Source organism: Eschrichtius robustus, chromosome 14, assembly GCF_028021215.1.
Source record: "Eschrichtius robustus isolate mEscRob2 chromosome 14, mEscRob2.pri, whole genome shotgun sequence".
Taxonomy (NCBI): domain Eukaryota; kingdom Metazoa; phylum Chordata; class Mammalia; order Artiodactyla; family Eschrichtiidae; genus Eschrichtius; species Eschrichtius robustus.
Window position 1 is genome coordinate 47,402,007 of NC_090837.1, and position 20,074 is coordinate 47,422,080.

The window sequence follows — 20,074 nt, forward strand, 5'->3', positions numbered from 1 at the left end:
AAAACAAGAGTCATCTTCATGAATCTCTCCTCGCCACCTCTTGTTCAAGCAAAATTATCCACACGCACTTTGCTCCCACTTCAAAACCACTAATCTTACTAAATTTATGCACCTATTTTTCATCCTTGCTCATTTTCTCCTATACTCACCATGAAGAGATAAGCAAGAAAAATGTTGACTACATAAATTTTCCCCACCAAGATTTTGTCCTGGTTTCAAACTTCAAGCACACCACCGCTACGATGTCCCTAAATGTCATGGCTTCAGACTTGCCTACCTTTCAGGGTGCACGAGCTGTCTGCCACTGACTAAGACAGAACAGAGTAGAAGCTGCCAAGCCTTCATTCTCCTGCAGTGTTTCAGGTCCCTCCCCCTCCCCCTCACTTCCAGTGCATACAGGAGCTTCTCAGACAGGAGGCACGCGATAAAAATTGCAGGTTCCCGTCCCTTTCCACCAACAGCATCAGAACGTCTGAGGACTGAGTTCAAGAATCTTCTTTTTTACCAAACACCCCAGGTAGCTCTGAAACAGGTGGCTAAGACCCATCTTTGAGGAACCTTGGACTAGAAACAGGACTCCAGGGCTCCGAGCAGATAACCCCAACAAGTAGTTGCCTGACTCTTCAAAGCCTTAGGTTTTAGACCAAAGTGGTTCAGGCCTCCATCTGAACTCTGAATGGAACACAGGCAACATCACAGGTAAACACTTCACTTTAATGACCTGAAAAGCATCACTTTCCTCCTATCCCAACCTCCCTGTTAGAAATAATCTTGCCTCTACAAGGCATCCGACCCGTGCTCAATCTTCCACTGCGACCCGCGATGTTCAAAATACCTAGCAATTGGTGAAATCACTTATTTTAGAAGATCAATTCCACTGAACTGGTCTTTGATGAATTCAGTTGGTGTTTTTTTAAAAAGAAAAAGATCCTCAAATATTAAGAATCAAGTTGATAGCAGATGCTTCACATAAATCTCGTTACTTCTTGTTTCCTCCTCAGCTCGGTTTCAAGATTAGAATGTAAACAGGTGGCAGGGGTGAGGTGGGGGGAAGATTATTTGATTAGGTATAGCAGGTATAGGTCACCTCTGAACGATCTCCAAATTCCCTCTCATACCTTGAGCTGCGTAGCTCAGAACTAGAGGCTATACTCTGAGAAGGGTTTGGGCATAACTGAAATAAGAGCAACAGTACCATATAGTTCCTAAATAAAATAAGCCAATTTTTAGATCCCTGAATTAGCCGGCTCCTGAAACTTCCCTTTCAATACTGTTACCTACTGATTCACTGGAGTTTACAGTCTACTGAAATCTGTAAGTAGAAACTACTTATGTGTGATATACCTCTCCCCTAGAAAATGAGACGAAAACAAACGCTAAAATTTAAAATCCAACATCTGATATAGACCACTGGAGAAAGGACAAGAAGACTTAATTTTCCTGATCCCAACTTATCCTACTGCTATACTACACAGTGCACACGTGAGAGGTATACATCACGTGTATTAACATACATCTGAGAACCAACCTCCATTCTACCCCACAGCCTTTGTGATTAATTGAGTATGCTTTTTCTTCCGTTAGTGTTCAACGTATATACTCATCACCCAAGTAAGAAAAAGAATTTATTTTGCCCAGGACATTTTTTAAAGTAACATTATATAAATTGGGCCATATTTTATATACAAATGTGAGGAAACTCAATCATGAAATAGGAGAAGATTCATTTATTATCCGAATCTGATCTGGGAAATAGTATAAAACAACTGCAATACAGAATGTGTTGCCGAAATCTGTACTGGAATCCATTTCAGCAGCTTTACAACTTGTTTGAGGGAAAAAAAACCCAAACATTTATTTAATAATTTGTAACAAGACATGTATCTGTCTCATAAACTCAACTCAACAGAACTGGGTTTAGCGCTTCCCTTTTATGCAAGAGAGGGTAAGCTCTACGTTAGGGATGCAGACGTAAATAATACACATCCCCAACACCCCCAAACACAAAGAGTTCAAGGCCATTTAAGTCAGAGGGCTTTTATCATAAGCTTAACAGCATACAATTCTCCTTCCCAGGAGTGACATTTTTTGGTACCAAAAGACAAATATTTTAGCAAAATACTGATATTTAAAAGAGGAACTGAAAACTGTTTCCAGATTAAGGGTACAGCACAATCCTTCAGGATGTAATATCTGATTTAATCATATGTAGTTTTCACTTGAATTACATAAATGCTGTTTCCTATTCAAACGTAACATTACATGAACACGCGCTTATTAACCAATTTCACAGTATTGAGAACAACTCTGATTTAAACCATGGTTTTCAAATTTTTTTTAAGCAGCAGGGGCAGGCCCACTTCCTTATAGTTTTTCAAACAAAACATTAAAAGTAGGATTCTGATATATCAAAAAGATTAAAAGCCTGTGCTCTGCCTTCTGAAACAGAGGCAAAGAAGAGCCCGAAGTTCTTCTTTTTGTGTCCTGCAGTGACCGCCGAGCAGCGTCTTTAGAATGCTGGGACTCAGGAACCCCAATGCTGGGCCCAACTGGAAACCACTGTTTCCAGGCCTTGGTGGGGCTACGCCTGCAGGTGTCCGTAACCACTAGGGACAGCAGCAGGAAGCAAAGAAATCACAGCCTCTCTTCCAAACAGAACAGGAAAAATCATCTGTTTTCCAAGCCAATCTCAAGCGCGGTACTTATCACCAGGATCTCCAAGAGACTGAACACAGGAGCAGGTATCTGTATATGCACAGGTGCCGTTCATCTTCACAGGTAACACGATTAACTCACATTTGGACTGTGAATACTTACACATTAAACACAAACATTTTGATGTCTTAAATTTATCAAGACAAAGGGATTTGACTCTATATTCTGAATCAAACACACTTTTCCTCAAATGCATAGTAACAGTCACACTACTTATGAAAAAATGGACCTCACCTTCCACCTGGGTTTACAGTCTTTAGGCCTCCAGTGACCTCCTGGCTCAATATCTAAATCCTTGGAGAAGAGGTGATGAATTTCATCAAAACTGACTTCACTTACATTGACATTGAGGAATCCCCCTAGAAGGTCAAAAATGTGAAGAATTGTTTTAATACGAAGTCAGACAAACAACAATCAGTAGGGTGATGGCATAATGTAGTTGCTGGGACAGTACCATTTATTCCTGTTATCACCATATAATTGTTAATATCACCTTTCAGTTTTAGTTTGGATGATAAATTATATGGTCATCCTACTATCTTTGGTAAATCAGCCAAAGAAAATCAAAGCACTTAAACTTTTTTGCTTTTGAGTAATATGGTGAATATTATAATATTCTTTGGGAAATGTCTGCATGTCATTACAATGTAGCTTATCATTCCAATTTATTCGAGTATTTAAAAACTTTTTTAATTTCAACATAATCAACACAGGAGACAATGAACACACAGTACGTTAAGAGTTAATTAAGCAGTTAAGTTTGACGGGGAGCTGAATTTTAGCTTCTATGTATTGGGGAAATTATCTAACTTCTCTGTGCCTCAGTTTCCTTATCTGTAAAAAGAGATGGTAATACCTGCCTCCCGCTGTGGTTGTATCCATTAGATGAAACAATGCCGGGCACAAAGGTACACATTCAGTAAATTTAGCCACTATTACTGTCATCTACTTTACTGACATTTCTTCAGAGAGAGAATTCACAAACACAATTCAACAAATTTATTTTGAGTACCTACCATGCATCCCCTTGACAGGCAAAACTGAAAAACTATAAACTTCTAAGATGTTCCTGGTCTACTAAGCACTCACTCTCCAAATTAACAAATATTTGATATTCCTAGAAATGTTTTTACTAACAGTTTTTCTAACGTATACCATGGAAACAGGAATGACTCTTGGATGGAAAACCATTTCCATTACCTCAATCAAAACCAACTAAGAATTAAAAGAGAACTAAGGACTAACAGAACTAAGTTCTTTCACCTCCTTTTCTCATGAAGTACAAACCAACAACTATTGAGGTTTCCCATTTCAAGTCTTCTGAGCTCAGTGGCCATGATTCCACACATACAGTCAGCCCTCCATATCCACAAGGTTGGTTGACATCTGTGGATGCAGAGCTCACATACGGCGGGCTGACTGAAAGGGACTTGAGCATCCTCAGATTTTGGTACCCTGGGGGCCCCTGAACCAATCCCCCTTGGATACTGAGGGATGACTGTAAAACACTCAGTTCCTCTTCGAGGGAGCCTCTTTCCTTTCCTCTCTTCCTGCTATTCTATATTCTATAAGGTTTCACAGCCACTCGTCTTCCCATCCCCACTCTTCATCCTAAGTAGGCAGGAACGTCCGTCAGTGGCTTCCACTAAGCACTTAGGCATACTAGAGAGAAGTATTTCAAAATGTAAATGCCTAGGTTTCACAGAGTAAGCTAGGAAAAAATCTGCGCTCTTCTAATGTCTGCCTGTTCTCCTGACAATGTTTGCTGCCTTTTATAACCAAATACCCATCCTTTAGTGTGACAAGATATGCAAAGTAGCTAATCTTAGAAAGGTCAGATTTACCTAAAGAGTAACCTAGGAACTTACAGAGAAAGGACAGATCAAATGTAAGATCCATCGGTCAATGTGAGTACAGACTACCATGACTCAGCTGACAAAACAGAATCTAGCACTGTAATAAGATAAAATTCACACAAATAAATCTGATGCATTTAATGGTATGCATAATTCCTAAAATGATAGTAATTAGGCTAAATAATAAGCCATTCATACAAGGAACTGAAGTTGGTATTCCTTATGCACTTTTAAACCAATTTCTTTGCCTTTTTCCAGCTTTATAGCTTCAACAGCTGTAACCAACATTATTGTCAGCAGTTTTCTCCAGTATCATTTGCAGTTTAATTTTCATCTTGAACACACATGTGCCAGCAAATTAAGAGGCAGGCCTTATATCTTTCTCCTCAATAAACAGGGCCTCTGGTGTCCATCACTTACAATCCCTGATGCCCAAGGCACCCGAAGCTCACCTCCCTCTCCATCGGCACCCCCAGTCACATTCCTCAGAGACCCTTAGCAGCTTTTCTATGTGCTTATTGCTCTTTGACCTGAAATCTTAATATCTTACTGGCTGAAGGCCGAAGACGACCCAGTGGCATGAGGCTGTCATGCCAGGAGTAATAGCAACATCACTACTGGGGGTGGGTATGAAGGGATGGAGGACAGGCTCCAGGACAGGCAGCGCAACCGCTGGAAACAGCAAGTGTGTGATCAGAAAGAGAGAGAAAGAAAAATAAACACTAATTAGTGGAGGCAGAGGTGGCAGTGGGGTGGTGTGATGAGAAAAACAACTTTTGTTTCTCTGAAAAAACAACCACTTATTTCCGAGTTGCTGCCTGTGCATTTCACAGTGTCATAACCCTGCTCACACCCAGGGTCTGGATATTTAGATAAGAACTTGAGTTTAGGGACTTCCCCGGTGGTGCAGTGGTTAAGAATCCACCTGCCAGTGCAGGGGACGCGGGTTCAAGCCCTGGTCCGGGAAGATCCCACATACCGCAGAGCAACTAAGCCTGTGCGCCACAACTACTGAGCCTGCGCTCTGGAGCCCGCGAGCCACAGCTACTGAAGCCCACGCGCCTAGAGCCCGTGCTCCACAGCGGGAAAGGCTGCCGCAGTGAGAGGCTCACGCACCTCAGTGGGGAGCAGCTCCAGGCTCGCCACAACTAGAGAAAAGCCCGCGCGCAGCAACAAAGACCCGACGCAGCCAGAAATAAATAAATAAATAAATAAATTTATTTTAAAAAAAATAAATAAAGAACTTGAGTTTAGGATTCCCACCATTTAAGTACCTGCTCTGCTTCTCCCAGGGAACCTTTTAAAATAAACAGAGTTAAGCCCGCAGAAAGTCAGTGACCTGCCCACCCCGGCAACCTTGTAAGTTCTAGGTGCTTGCTGTCCTGCTCTCCATCTCCTGCTGGCTGGTGACGGGGGATGGAGGACGGCACTCCCCCCCCGCTCACTGTGCCCTGGCCCCCTCTGGGATCCGTGAGTAAATCCTGAGACTCTACTTCCTTTGCGTGTGTACTGAAACTGCACCTTGCATCAGAATGACCCGCTGGGCTCCACTTCCCCAAAGTGGGAGCTCAGATGCCCAGGGAGCTACCTGCCAAGCAGTAAGGGTGGCTGGTGCCCCCTCACATGGCAGGTCATAATCCGCTTGCTCTTAACTCAGCACACCAGCTCCAGCTGCTCAGTACAGTTGAAGAGGAGGATGGGATCGTGGGCGCAGTCCGTACGCCCATCCGACGCCTTGGAGCTGCGGGTGGCTCTCCTCCCCCTCCAGACCGCTCAGTCTCCCTGGGAGGGTCCACGGCTGGCTGGCAGTCAGTGCCGCTGCGCTGCTGTTGTGTGTCGTGCCGCCCGGCTCTGCTGAGAATTCCCACCCTAAACTGCTGGTGCTGTAAAAGGTCAGACTCCGCTGCAGAGAAGAGCCAGCAGGCCCCAGTCGGAAGCAGCCCTGTCTCCCATTATTCTCCAAAGGAGACCCCACTCGGTGTCAGGTGGGGAGGTGATGGGCTACCATCACATATGCAAGTCTGGGCACTGGACCAAGGCGAGCTAACCTGGACGGTCAGGCTCTGCCTCTTTCCCCCACGCAGGGACAGGGCTGGGGGGCAGGCTATGAGGTACTGGGAGCCAAGGAGAGCTCCCCAGGGCCCTGGAGCCGGAGGGGCAGGCCGGCTGCTGGGCCCACTGTGTCGGGTCAGGACCGGGTGCTAAACCTGGGGAGCCGGCCTAACCCCTGAGGAGGCAGCACTAGCAGGGCCATCGTGGCAGCCGGGAGGCAAAGCGCTGCAAGGCAAGTGCATCACATGCTGCTAAAAACGTGGGGCCCCACGCGCTTGGGACCGGCTCCTCCCACGTCCCCAGAGGAGGTTAGAAAACTACCAGAAGCCTGTGAGACCCCCACGGCTTGGGCGTCACGGAGCACAGTGGCATATCTACATGCCAAGTCGTGAAGGCTGCGTTCTCGGGGCCTGGAGCTTGCCCAAATACATCTGCTAATGTTGCACCGGTGGAGGTGGAGGTGGACCCTGACCCTCAGCAGTTGACTGGGACCCCCTAGAATGGGAGGTGGCAGCACAGGAGTTGGGGAAGAGGCGACCTCTGTCCCAGGCGTTCCCTGTTACAATCCATCACACCAAAACATCCAACGATGGCCAGTGTGAATGAGGAACAGAGACACCTAACTACACCATGATAGAAATGCAAGGTTTTTTAGAAAAATTCGTTCAAAAGAAGAGGGAGAAGGGCACTGATTGGCTCTTAGGGGTCTTTGGAACTGGTTCCGAGCTTTGTTTACAGAGAAAGAGACCCCTCCAAGCCTCCGAGCCCACAGAGACAGAAGGAAGAAGCTCGGCCTCCCTCACAAGATGAGCAACAAGCTCTCCACACTGGCAGCTCCAGAGATCAGGGTCCCTGATGACTTAATCTCGGGACAGCTGAACGCAAATTAGAAGCCTTTGTTCAGGTGCTGCAGGCTCTTCAGGAGACTGTGGTCCCATCCCAAAGGATGGTGCTGTCGCCTCTCAGGATGTTCCCGCCCCAGCAGCAGAACCCAGGATCCCACGCCCTGATCTGTGAGAGTGACAGCCACCAAGGCCCCTGTCCTAGGGACCCTGCAGTTCCCTGAGCTTGTCCCTCCTCTCGGGGACAATCACCTGCTCACTTCTCTAATTATCCACTGGGATGCTCTCATTGACACTGGAGCCCAAATTACGTTGCTTCCCCGAACCCCTCCAAACATAAATGAAGGGCACCCTGTAAATTACAAGGCATAGCGAGTAGGATAGCAGAAGTCACTACTGGAACAACCTTTCTTAAAAGTCTTTTAGTGGTGGCCCCTTCACCTTACCTTTTCCTGACATGGGTATGGGTGCCCTGACCACATACATGGAGGAACCGGACCCACACCTGGTCCCAAGGAGTATAATCCCCACCATCTTGGGCCTTGCAGCTCTGCCACCCGGGGGGGAACCCTGATTCCTCTGGCTTCCCTGATCCCGCAGCCTGTGCCCACTGTGGGTCCCAGGCCCCGGTGTCGTCACACACGGGGTTCTCCACGCGTTTCTCCTTCTCTCCACCTCCCCGCACCCCGGAGCCCTGTCTGCTCACACCAGGGCACTTCAGTCTCCCTGAGAACACCCACAACACTGAACAGACCCCCCCAATTCAGCTCTCTGCCCCCTCATGTCGAAGCCCGCCATATTCACCCCCATTATACTGGGAGTAGGTCTGCTACTACCCTCAACAGGACTGAGGCGCCTCGAGGTGACCCTGCACTGAGCATAAAACAACATTACAGCAAACCCCAACCTGTGAGCCACCCCGGCCGAGCACTCTGGGCTGTTAGACCAAAGCCCAGCCTTAGCGCAGCAGCAGCAGTGTGATTCTTCAGCACAGACAGCGTGGGTAACCGTTTAGCTCTAGATTACTCACTGGCCCAGGAAGGAGGTGTACGTGCTGTAAGGGGCACCACCTGCTGTGTGTACATTAATAGTTCTGGACAAACTCAGACAAATTTACAAAAGATGGCCCGAGATGTGGTACTAGTATTCCACAATCTCACCTAAGTTTTAAATCAAATACCTATCTTAACCTTATCCAAGGGCTTTGATTTATCTTCTTGGCTAGACCCCAGCTAATGAGGGGAGAGTGGTTACAGACGGGATTTCAAATTGTCATTTGTCTAGTGATATTGCTGATGGCATTTCTGCTTTGCTCAAATGTTTCGTGTGCTGGGTGATCAAAACCCTGCCAGGGGCTTTTACTATCTCCACCGTCCAGACGGTGCCTATGATTTTCCCTAAAGATTAATGCTGAGGCATCACGGGATCAACTGTGATGAGAAAAACAACTTTTGTTTTTCTGAGTTGCTGCCTAGGCATTTCACGGTGCGATATCCCTGCTCACATCCAGTGTCTGGACATTTAGATAAGGGCTTGAGTTTAGGATTCCCGCCGTAAGTTCCCACCTTGCTTTTCCAGAGGCACCTTTTAAAACAACCACTTAGAATTAAGGCCAAGAAAACTTTGTGACCTCTGCCCCAACCACCTTATAAGAAACAGATGCTTGGTACCCTGCTCTCATCTCTGGGGACGGAAGACTGCCCTTCCCGCCAGCTCTCTGCACCCTCCTCCCCAGCTCCCAGGATCCGTAAGTAAGAAAGCTTACGACTCTACTTCCTTGGTGTGGGTGTATTGAAACTGCACCTTCCATCAAAACAACCCTGTGGGTTCCACTTCCCCAAAGCGGGAGCTCAGATGCTGAGGGAACTAGCTACCTGCCAACCACGTGTGGGGGGCTCATGCCCCTTTATTCAAACAGGTCATAATCTGCATATTCTTAATTTAATACACCAGCTCCAGCTAGTCAACACATGCCAGTAGGAAGAATACTTATTTCCTGTGCATAGGAAGTGAAGGGAAAGGGGCACATTATAGAGAGTGGCCAGGAAGAGGCACGGAGAAGATGAACTAGTGGTGACACGGTTTCCAAACTACCCTCAGTGGAAAGAACCTCTCGAGGTGAGCCTGTGGTCAGGACCTCAAGTCCTTCCTCCCTACTGCACCCACTAAGGCTACTCTCATCTCCTTTACCTACCAGGTGTCCCCTCCAGGTTTCACTCAAGAAAGTGTTTCACCTTCCTACGCTGTTGGTGGGAATGTAAACCACCATTATGGAGGACAGTATGGAGGTTCCTTAAAAAACTAAACATAGAGCTATCATATGATCCAGCAATCCCACTCCCGGGCATGTATCCAGAGAAAAACATAATTTGAAAAGATACTTATGCACCCCAATGTTTACTGCAGTACTATTTACAACAGCCAAGACATGGAAACGATCTTATTGCCCATCGACAGAGGAATGGATAAAGAAGATGTGGTATATATACACAATGGAATACTACTCAGCCATAAAAAAGAATGAAATAATGCCATTTGCAGCAACATGAATGGACCCAGAGATTATCATACTAAGTAAAGTAAGTCAGACAGAGAAAGACAACTATCATATGACATCACTTATATGTGAAATCTAAAAAAAAAAAAAAAAAAGATACAAATGAACTTATTTACAAAACAGAAACAGATTCACAGACTTAGAAAACAAACTTATGGTTACCAAAGGGGAAAGGTGGGGGGAAGGATAAATGAGTTTGGGATTAACATTTACACACTACTATATATAAAATAGAAAATCAACAAGGACCCACTGTATAGCACAGGGAACTCTGCTCAATATTCTGTATTAACATACACGGGAAAAGAATCTGAAAAATAATGGATATATGTATATTTATAACTGAATCACTTTGCTGTACACCTGAAACTAACACAACATTGTAAATCAACTATACTCCAATATAAAATAAAAATTTTAAAAAGAAAAAAAAAAAAAAAGGAAGCATTCCAGTGCTCTAAAGCCAGGAGAGGAGGCATCCTGCTTTACTTGCAAAGAAGTAAGCAATCAGCCAGGCCAGCCCCCTTTACTTCACCTGCTGAGATTTCAAGGGCAACTGAAGAGGAAGGACCCAGTGAGCTCCAGGGACAGATCTCCACCTCCACTCTGTGCTGCACCTGAGGTTTTCCAGTGGGGACACACGCTCTCTCTCCCCAGTTAGAAATTAAAAGGTCAGAAAACATTATCTATTGGCTGAAATCTATCTACCCAGCAGAGCAATCATTCAGCACACAAATATAAACAATGTAAATAGTGATTTTCACTCTTTGGAAGGTGGGACCAGGGTTAGAAAGGAGAGAGCAGGAAAATTGGACGCCTAAGAGACCAGAGGCTGCCACTTAGCTAGAAGGAAAGTGGAAGAAGACAGTCAGTGGTGAGCTACCTCTCAGGCTGCGCACCAAAGCCTGGGTGCCAACCCCTTCTGTGTTGTGTGGGAGGGAATAACTTGGCTGTACCACTGGTTACACGGCACATTCACTCTAATGCCAGTTCAGCATGAATTGGCAAGACGTGCAACAATGCCTCCTGCTTTGGGAAGCGGGACCTGAGTGGCCTGGGATCCGTTTGGAACAGCACAGGCCCAAATCAAAAGTTTACGGTTGTGTAGGTTACAACATATCACATGACATGGTTTAGGATATTATTTTTTCTATTAAAGTATAATTCTTAAAATAGTAAATATTCAATACATATGAATTACCTGCATTTAAATTTTACTTGAAATGTAAGAAAAAAAATGTAAGGTACATCATCTCTAGCCAAAGAGCTGTTTTCTCCATAAATCAACACGTTTCAGTGACTACTTCACTCAGTTTGGGGCCTACCTGTATTTTTTGGTCTCTAAAGCCTAATTCTGGATACTCTGGCTCTTGTCAGTGTTTTACCCTCAGGGTTCCCAGCGTGCACAGCCCAAAGACCTGATGACGTTGTCAGAGAAACCCCTGAATTTCCTCTAGAAATATCCCCTCAGGTGAATTCTTTTCCAAAGTCAGAAAACGACTTTTACGATAAGGTGGCACCTCCCTTCCCCCACCCTCTGGGCGGCTGACCGAGGGCAGCTCAGAGGCTGAAAGGTTCCATGAGTCATCTTGCCCCCAGTCACACACAGCCGCCTTTGAAGCCGCCACTAGAAACTGCCCACGTCCAGTGCTTTCCTTTGGCTTCTCAACTTCTGGAATTGTATAACGTCTACCTACACAAACAACTTCTTACTCAATTATTCTTGAAGTGACCAAATCCTAGTATTCTAAACAAAGTGGTCTTTTAGTCACACATCTCCAATATCAAGGGCAATGCCTGGACACAGGATGGGTGAATGAATAAATGGATGGATGGATGAACGAATGGATGCATGAATAGATGAGTAGGAATGGCAGAGCTGGCCATGTCGAATCCCGTCTCACCTCTCTCTCTGCTTCCTTCCTCCCTGCATTTCCAGTCCTTGGCTCCATCAGGTGCTAAAATATGCCTTTAAGACATTCGTACAAAAGATGTCCCACGTGTAGATGACCCAGCCTCCTGGACAGTCCAAGTTCTCATCGCCTAATCTTGGCCACAACACACAGTTCTAACACCCAGTTTCCTCCCTGGCTCACTGTTTTCTCCTGCTTTACTCCGAATGACTATCTGTAACCTCTAGTTAACAGTCTTTGCTATCTGCTCCCAGCTTTGCCTTGTAATCCCTCCAATGAACCTCTGGTCCACACCTGGAGGCCTCATACCCTGTATTACATTCTTCCAAATTGTTCTCTAGTCCCTGACTATTGAAACAATGACAATCTCCTTTAATGTCATAACCCACCACCACTCTTACTATATTTCCTCAGTTCTGAGACACGTGTCATTCACGTTTTAGCATTCTGACCTAGGGACATACCCTACAGTGTGTGCATTTAACGTACTGCTTCTTTCTTGTTTCCAAGAAGCCATTATGAAATTAATGATGTGGTTTGTCAAGAAAATATGGTATATCACATACCCCTCTGGCCTTTTCAAATGTGCTTTCTCGAACCATTCAGTTGCCAAGAAGTTTCCATATACTGTATCTCAATGTCTTTTCTAGAATACCACCTCCACTCCTCATCTTAAGTGAAACACTATTCATCCTTTCAAACTGTGCTCAGTGCTTACTTTCTGAGGTCCACAGTCTTGGGGGTGAGGCATATAAGAAGGTGCTCTGCAGACTTATACCTACACCTCACAAAAAATAATTACTCCCTTCTTTCATAAATGTACCTCCTTTGAAGTTTACGACTTTCAGCCGAACCACCCTCCAATATGCAGCCATATTCACCGAGAGGTGCCCTCCTCTCCCTGGACATCCTGCATGTAACACCCAGCTCCATATTCACACCCTGAGCACCACCGTCACCTAGAATGACTGGCAGTGTCAGAGTTGAAGGCCAGTAAGTTCTGGCTTCAGCTTCTCTCTGCTGTCTCCACATTTTTCCTGTCTCTATGGTCTCCTAATAAAGCAGCTGATTAATTTTGGTGGAGTGGCTAAGACTCACCGGGCCTGCCTGTTGAGAATGGAAGTCCCGGGCCCATTCTCAGAGCCCCTGTGTCAGTAGACATGCGTGGGTCATGTTTGTGGGCACCCAGCTTTACCTGAACACATTTCAGGGGCTTGAACTGCCCGCCACTGAGTCCTGCCTCCCAGAGGAAAGAAGCTACCGCTCCACTCTCCCAACCTCTCCAGCAAAGAGAAGCAGTCAAGTGACAAGATGCACCCGAAGGTGACTCTGAAACAGAAGTGAACATGAGGACGTGGGCACTCTGCAAAACTGCCTTTCAGTAAAAGTGCTGGCAGAAGCTTCTGGCATTAAGGACCCCAGGAGTGGCACCTCTGGGCACGGCTGGTCGGAGCTGTGATCTCTGCCAAGTGGCAACCAGAGATGCTGCCCAGAGTGGTCTGGGCCTCGCTCTGGTGGCTCAGCCTCTGAACCGACCTCTGTGGCGACCCAGGTTTTTTTAACCAGCATCCCCGTGGCTTCTGGTGTAGATCATCTCTGGACCACACTTAGAGAAACCCAGCTCCACGAGTTTCACCCAATCACATCAATGGACTGAATGTTTTTTCCCCCCACCCCCCAAATTCATATTTTGAAATCCTAACCCCAAATGTGATGGTTTTAGGAGGTGGGGCCTTTGGGGAGTGATTACATCATGAGGATGAAGCCCTCATGAATGGGATTAGTGCCCTTGAGACCCCAGAGAGATCCCTCACGCCTTCCACCATGTGAGGATACAGCAAGAAGACAGCCCTCTATGAAGCAGGAATCAGGCCCTCACCAAATACCGAATCTGCTGACCCCTTAATCTTAGATGTCCATCCACCAGAACTGTGAGAAATAAGTATTTGCTGTTTAAGCCACCCAGTCTATGGTATTTTTGCTATAGCAGCCCGAACAGACTAAGACACACCCATATACTCACACACACTGTTATTTTCCCTCCCTTCCTGACCTGCCACACCTGATCAACAATTTTCCATGCTCAAATTCTTCACCCAAGAAATACCACTGAAGAAAATCACATAAGCACATAATCCCACCACTGAGGTGACAGTACCTAATTTACTGCCTTAAACATAGTAAGCTTTCAGCAGAAACAAGCGTTATATTCTTTGTACATTTTGACCCCCACGGGGTAGGGAGAGGGCTCTCTTGGCCAGCCGGTTAGCGAGCACCTTTTCATGTATGATTGTTTGACTCCACTTTGCATGCCCTACAACGTTCTAAATACCTACTCCTCCTTTACAAGCTGCTCCATCCTTCTTGGCCGCCCCCTCACACGTCTGTGGCCTCTCCTACTTTATTAGGAACACAGAAGCAACAGGCCTGAACCCCCTTAACCTCCCCCCCCTCATCTCCAAATGAACGTCACTCCTGCCTCAGGGCAGGATGTGTCCCTACTACTTTCCAAGGCCAGTTCTTCGACCTGAGCACATTCTGTGTCCTGTCACTTTCTCCAGGATCCAGGCTCCCTGGATGCTTCCCTTCTCCTGCCTTCACTCCCCATCCGTCCAGAGTCTTCCCCTCCACGCCCGCAGCACTTAAAGTTCACTGAAGTCCATCTCTTCCTAAAACGTTCTCCCCTTAACCCCACCTCCTCCACAGATTCCTTCCCCCCAGTCTCCTTCCCTTTCCCACCAAACTTCTTTGTTTTATTCATTTATTATTATTATTTGGCCACGCCACGCAGCTTGCAGGGATCTTAGTTCCCCGACCAGGGATGGAACCTGGGCCCCCTGCAGCGGAAGGTGGAGTCCTAACCACTGGACAACCAGGGAAGTCCCAAACGTCCTTGTTTTAAACCAACTAGTTTTTACAGACTTCTGAGTCACTTCTCAGGACAGTATACCTTGCTTCTCACGCTGCCGCCCCACTGGAATTGTGCCGACTGTGGTTCCGTGAGTGTTCTTCGTGCCCAATTCAATGGCCTTTCACAGTCCCTCATTCTACCTGCTCTGAGGTATGTGACAAGGTGGAGGTCTCTCCTTGCTGTCCTCTGGAACACCGTCCCCTGACTCCCCTATGTCCCTGGCTGCCTTCCCTTCTTTGCTGACCACCCCTCGCCCCTCGGACATGGATGTTCTCCAGGGGTCCACTCGTAGGACCTCACCTCCTCTCATCTCCAGCCCAGATCCCTCTGAAGAAGTTCAGACCCCAAAAGAACTCTCCTGAGCTTTAAACAGAACAGGCCCAACACTGAACTCATTCACTTCCCCGTTCTCCAAGTGTGAGGTTTACCCCGCATTACATGTTTCAGTTAACGGCCACCGAGCCAGAAACCTGGAAAGCAACCCTGATCCCTCAGCTGGTCACCACGTCTCTTCTCTTCGGCGCCACAGCCCCAGCACGTGCCCATTGTTCCTCTGGGGCCCGTGCAGGAAGCTCCTCACAGCCCCTCCAGATCCCGGCACTTCCCCATGCTCATCCATTCTCAACTTCTCATCAGGATCTTCTTTCCAAACTACCGTCCTCGTCACACCATGTATCTACCTAAAGCAGATGAAGGTTACATTCCCTAAAGCAGTGTTTTCTGGGGCTTCCCTGGTGGCGCAGCGGTAAAGAATCCGCCTACCAATGCAGGGGACACGGGTTCGAGCCCTGGTCCGGGAAGATCCCACATGCCACGGAGCAACTAAGCCCGTGCGCCACAACTACTGAGCCTGCGCGCTAGAGCCCGCGAGCCACAACTACTGAGCCCATGTGCCACAACTACTGAAGCTCGCATGCTTACAGCCCGTGCTCTACAACAAGAGAAGCCACCGCAATGCAAAGCACGAGCACCGCAACGAAGAGTAGCCCGTGCTCGCCGCAACTAGAGAAAAGCCCATACGCAGCAACGAAGACCCAACGCAGCCAAAAATAAATAAATTAATTATTTTTAAAAAGCAGTGTTTTCTGTTTTTGTTTTTACCCTTTTTTGCCCCTAGACCCTTGGAAAACCATGTGCCCTTATCTTAGAGAGATACACACCGGGCTGTAAGTCAACCCTCTGCACACACTCTCACGGGCTCCGTCCCCTCTGATGCCCACCTCACAGATGCTGACAGATTCATGGAACCCAGGCAGCCCTCGGACTGGTGAGTCCTTTACACAGGGCCCTTCACCTCCCTATGCAGCACACATCCCACTACACACCCACCCCGGTCACAGCAGACCACTCCCCATTCTCAGAACACAGGGCCTCCTGTGCTAGGACACTGCCCCCTCAGCTACCTGCTGAACTGTCCTGCAAGACCCACTTCCAATGTCCCCTCTCTCTGAAGTCTCTCTTTCCTTCCAGAAGGAACTGCTGTCTCCCTTTCGTCACATAACAACCCTTCCTCCGAATGTGTCACCCGCTCCAGCCGGCAGGCACGTACTCAGCTGTGTTTCTCCCCACCTGCCCCTGCGAACAACACAGGGGCAGCAGAAGGCGGGTCACGACTGCTCCGTTACTCTACAATGGCCCCCATCACTCTTTTCTACAATAAATGTGGGCATGATGGTTTGTTACATTAAGCATTACCTGAGCTTCTCTGAAGTTTATAAATTCATCTCAAAAAGTCCTTGTAGCTTTCGTTATGCTCCTAAGGCTAGCAACTATAGAAACTATCAGGGTTAAACCGCAAAGGCAACTACTCCAAAAATGCTAAGGACAAAATATATAAAAGTCATTACAAGTGCACTCTATTTGAATAGGAATTAAAAGATAGGAAATCTACGGGTAAGTCCATCTTCATTTTAATGCAAAGTGCACAACTGACATTTTCCATCTCTAACCTCATCCAGAAAATCAAAACGTCCATGCTAAGCACTTATGATTTTTCAGCTCTAGATAAAGTGAACTGTTAGCACGGAGAGTGTCACATAAATATAATAACACTGAAAGTGGATTTGCCCTCCAGAGAATCTATAAATACTAACAGTAACAAAGAAGTATTCACTCATATTGTACAAATAACATTTAAAATAGATTTTATACTGTAATTGATTGAATGTGAAATAATGCTGAAATCCATGAAATCAACTTTATGTGAATTCCAACTGGAGAAGTTCAAACTTCATCTTTATGGTAATCCAGTGCCAGCAAAAATCAAAAAGAAGTTACAGCTAGATAATCAAACAACAATTTTAAGCCTTAACTTCACTTCTGGTGATTATAGGAATTCAGTATCCTACGTACTTGAATGGTTTTCATCTAAGTAGATCATCTTCTTACACAGACTCTCCCTGACTATTATTTGGGGAGGTATGGTATTCAATTATTTTGTGTGATAGGACAATAAGATTTTTATACTTAGGTATTTTACTATGCTGTTCTCTTTCATCAATGGGAAACAATTCTGTTAATTAAAAACAAATTAAGGATGCGTAGCTAAGTAAAAAATGCCTTAACTCCACACATTTCTCCTGGGTTTCTCACTCCCTTGATCATTGTAAAATCTGGCTCCATCATTCAAAGAAGTGAGGAAAAGGAAAGGGAACAGCAAATTAACGTCTACCAAGCTTCCAGCGCTGTGCTTCTCTTTATCCTCGCAACACTGTGACGCTGGCATGTAATCCCAGATTTTACAGATAGGCAAACTGAGGCTCTACTCTGCAGTGGTCACAGGACTAGTCGGGGGGCTCTCCAGGATGGCTCGTGCCAGGCCCCTTCCTAAGGAGTCATCTGTATGTGGGCATATTTTCCACTAAACAATCTCATCAGGTTGGCCACAGCTAATTGGACAAGGGATTGGTGCTGGACCCAAAGCCGGCAGAGCCGTGACGAGGCCTTCTGTGAAAAGGTAGCTGGCCAAACGGGTGTGATCCTCTCTTGCAGAAGAATGCAAGACTGATGGAAGCAGAGAGAAGAAGCAGGAGAACCAAGACATTCAGCGAAAGGCAGTGCGGAGCAGCCGTGACACAATCTCTCAAGCATGTGACGGGAGCATTTACGAGTTACGGGGCTGGGGGAGAGGAGGGCAAGCAGGAAGGCCCAGCAGGCAGATGCTCTGAAACAGACTTTAATTAGTACCCACAAAGCATTAATTAAGAAAATGGCAACTAAACCAAGAACAGAAAGATTTCCTAAAACTATAAATCCTTGAATATGCAAATTATGAAAATGAAACTACTGTAATCAATATTTCAACAGAACATTACACCCAATGGTTTCAGTACTACACAGACAAAAACATTCATTTTTAGAAAGCCAAGGCTGCAATGACAAAGTAACGACAAATACATAGCCACAAAAACCATAGCTTCATTCTCTATTATGGGACAGCAAGGAGATAACAATATTAGAATCAGCTGAGGATTTTTTTTTTTTTAAATACTCAGGCCCTGCATCCAATTAATAAAATCAGAAACTTAGCGGTTGGGTCCAAGAATTATGAAAGCTATGGTGCAGCCAGGATCAATTCTAGATCAGTGGGTCTGTGGCCCAGGGATCACCAACATCGGCATGACCTGGGAACTTGTCAGAGATGAAAATTCTCAGACCCCACTCCACATCTACTGACTCTGAAACTCTGAAGGTGGGTCCAGCAATGTGTGCTTTATAAGGCTGTCCAGTGATTCCGATGTACCCTAAAGCGTGAGAACCATGGCCTTAGGTGATAATAAAAGGTGAATCGTACTTTTTATTACAGATATATCTATCAACAACATACTGAAAAAATCCTACAAACATGACAGGCAAAGACGAACTTCCTCAATAAAGAAAAGTTACATAAAGACATAAAAAACACACCTTAGACACTGAGGACATTAAGACACGTGGACAAATAAGCAATTCAAAATAACGTATATTTGAATTTTAATTACATAAAACTCAAGATACTAACTTATATGTACAAAGTATGCTTAAAATCAGAGGAGGGAGACACAAACAATAAAAAACTGCAAAATAACAGCCGTGTGGCTTCTGAGTGATTACAGAGGTTTTTTTAAACGATAATGTATTATCTTCATAATTTTGAAAAAAATATGTTTAAAATACAGTATCTTGATCCCTTCCTCATATTATACACAAAAATTCAAAACAAAATTGTAAAATTATTGGAAGGAAATAAAAGAGTATTCGTATGGCTTTTGGGTAATAAGGAAAGCTTTCTTAAGACCAAAACAAGCAAAAACCTTAAATAATGTGATTGATACACTTAGAAACATAATTTTAAACGTCTATAAAATAAAAGACTCCATAAACAAAATGAAAAGACTAGCCAATTGCAACACATATTGCAGACAATAGGTCACTGCTGGAATATGTATAAAGAACTCCCACTGATCAATACAAAAATCTAATTAACCAGTAAGGAACCGATAAAACGGTAACTGAGTCACAGGAGAGAAAACTCAAAACTACTCACAAACACAGGAAAAGTCACTCAAACCCACCAGTAATGAAGAAAGTAAGAACTGAAACAAGATACTTTTTTTGATTTGTCATAAGAGCAAAAAGTGTTTTATCTATAAGAATAGCAAAATTTTTAAAGTCCATCAATATCAAAGTGGTGCATTCATGCTTTGCCCCTGGGGATATAAACTGGTACCACTGCTGTGGAGTACAATCACGCCAGCCTACCTAGCAATTCCACTTTTAGGCATGAACCCTCAAGCACACATGCACAGGGAAATCTGTATGATGTTGTTCCTTACAGCACTGCTTTGTGGTAACAAAAGAGTGGAAACAACCTAAATTTCCATCAGCAGAGAAAAAGGTAAATGAAATGTGGTACATTTATTCAATTATTCAAAGATACACTATAGAACAGTTAAGGGAAATAAACTGATCTCTATGTATCAGCATGGACAGTTCTCAGAAAATAATTAAGAAAGCAAGTTACAGAATGAAATGTAATTTTAAAATCATTTATATAATTTCTTAAAACCTTTGAAACGTTCTAATTTCCTATCTATGTAAAAGATAATGTTAAAATCATTTTAAGGATAATTTTAAGAATACACATCAAACTCACAATAGAGGTGAGGTTACTTCTGGGTAAGGCATAAGCTTTCTCTTTAGCTTTTCAATCCTCCTCCCCCTCCCAAAAAACTGCTTTGCACCCCACT

The 20,074-nt window shown here is 45.1% G+C and overlaps 1 protein-coding gene across 2 annotated transcripts in view; it reads right to left on the reverse strand.

The window, feature by feature from the left end:
* Positions 1 to 20,074, reverse strand: part of B4GALT6 (beta-1,4-galactosyltransferase 6) — a 64,893-nt gene that overhangs the window by 18,275 nt on the left and 26,544 nt on the right. For both annotated transcript variants that reach the window (XM_068562898.1, XM_068562900.1), the window contains exon 4: positions 2,950 to 3,074. In XM_068562898.1, coding sequence (XP_068418999.1) covers positions 2,950 to 3,074 — 125 coding nt within the window. The remainder of the gene's footprint in view (positions 1 to 2,949; positions 3,075 to 20,074) is intronic.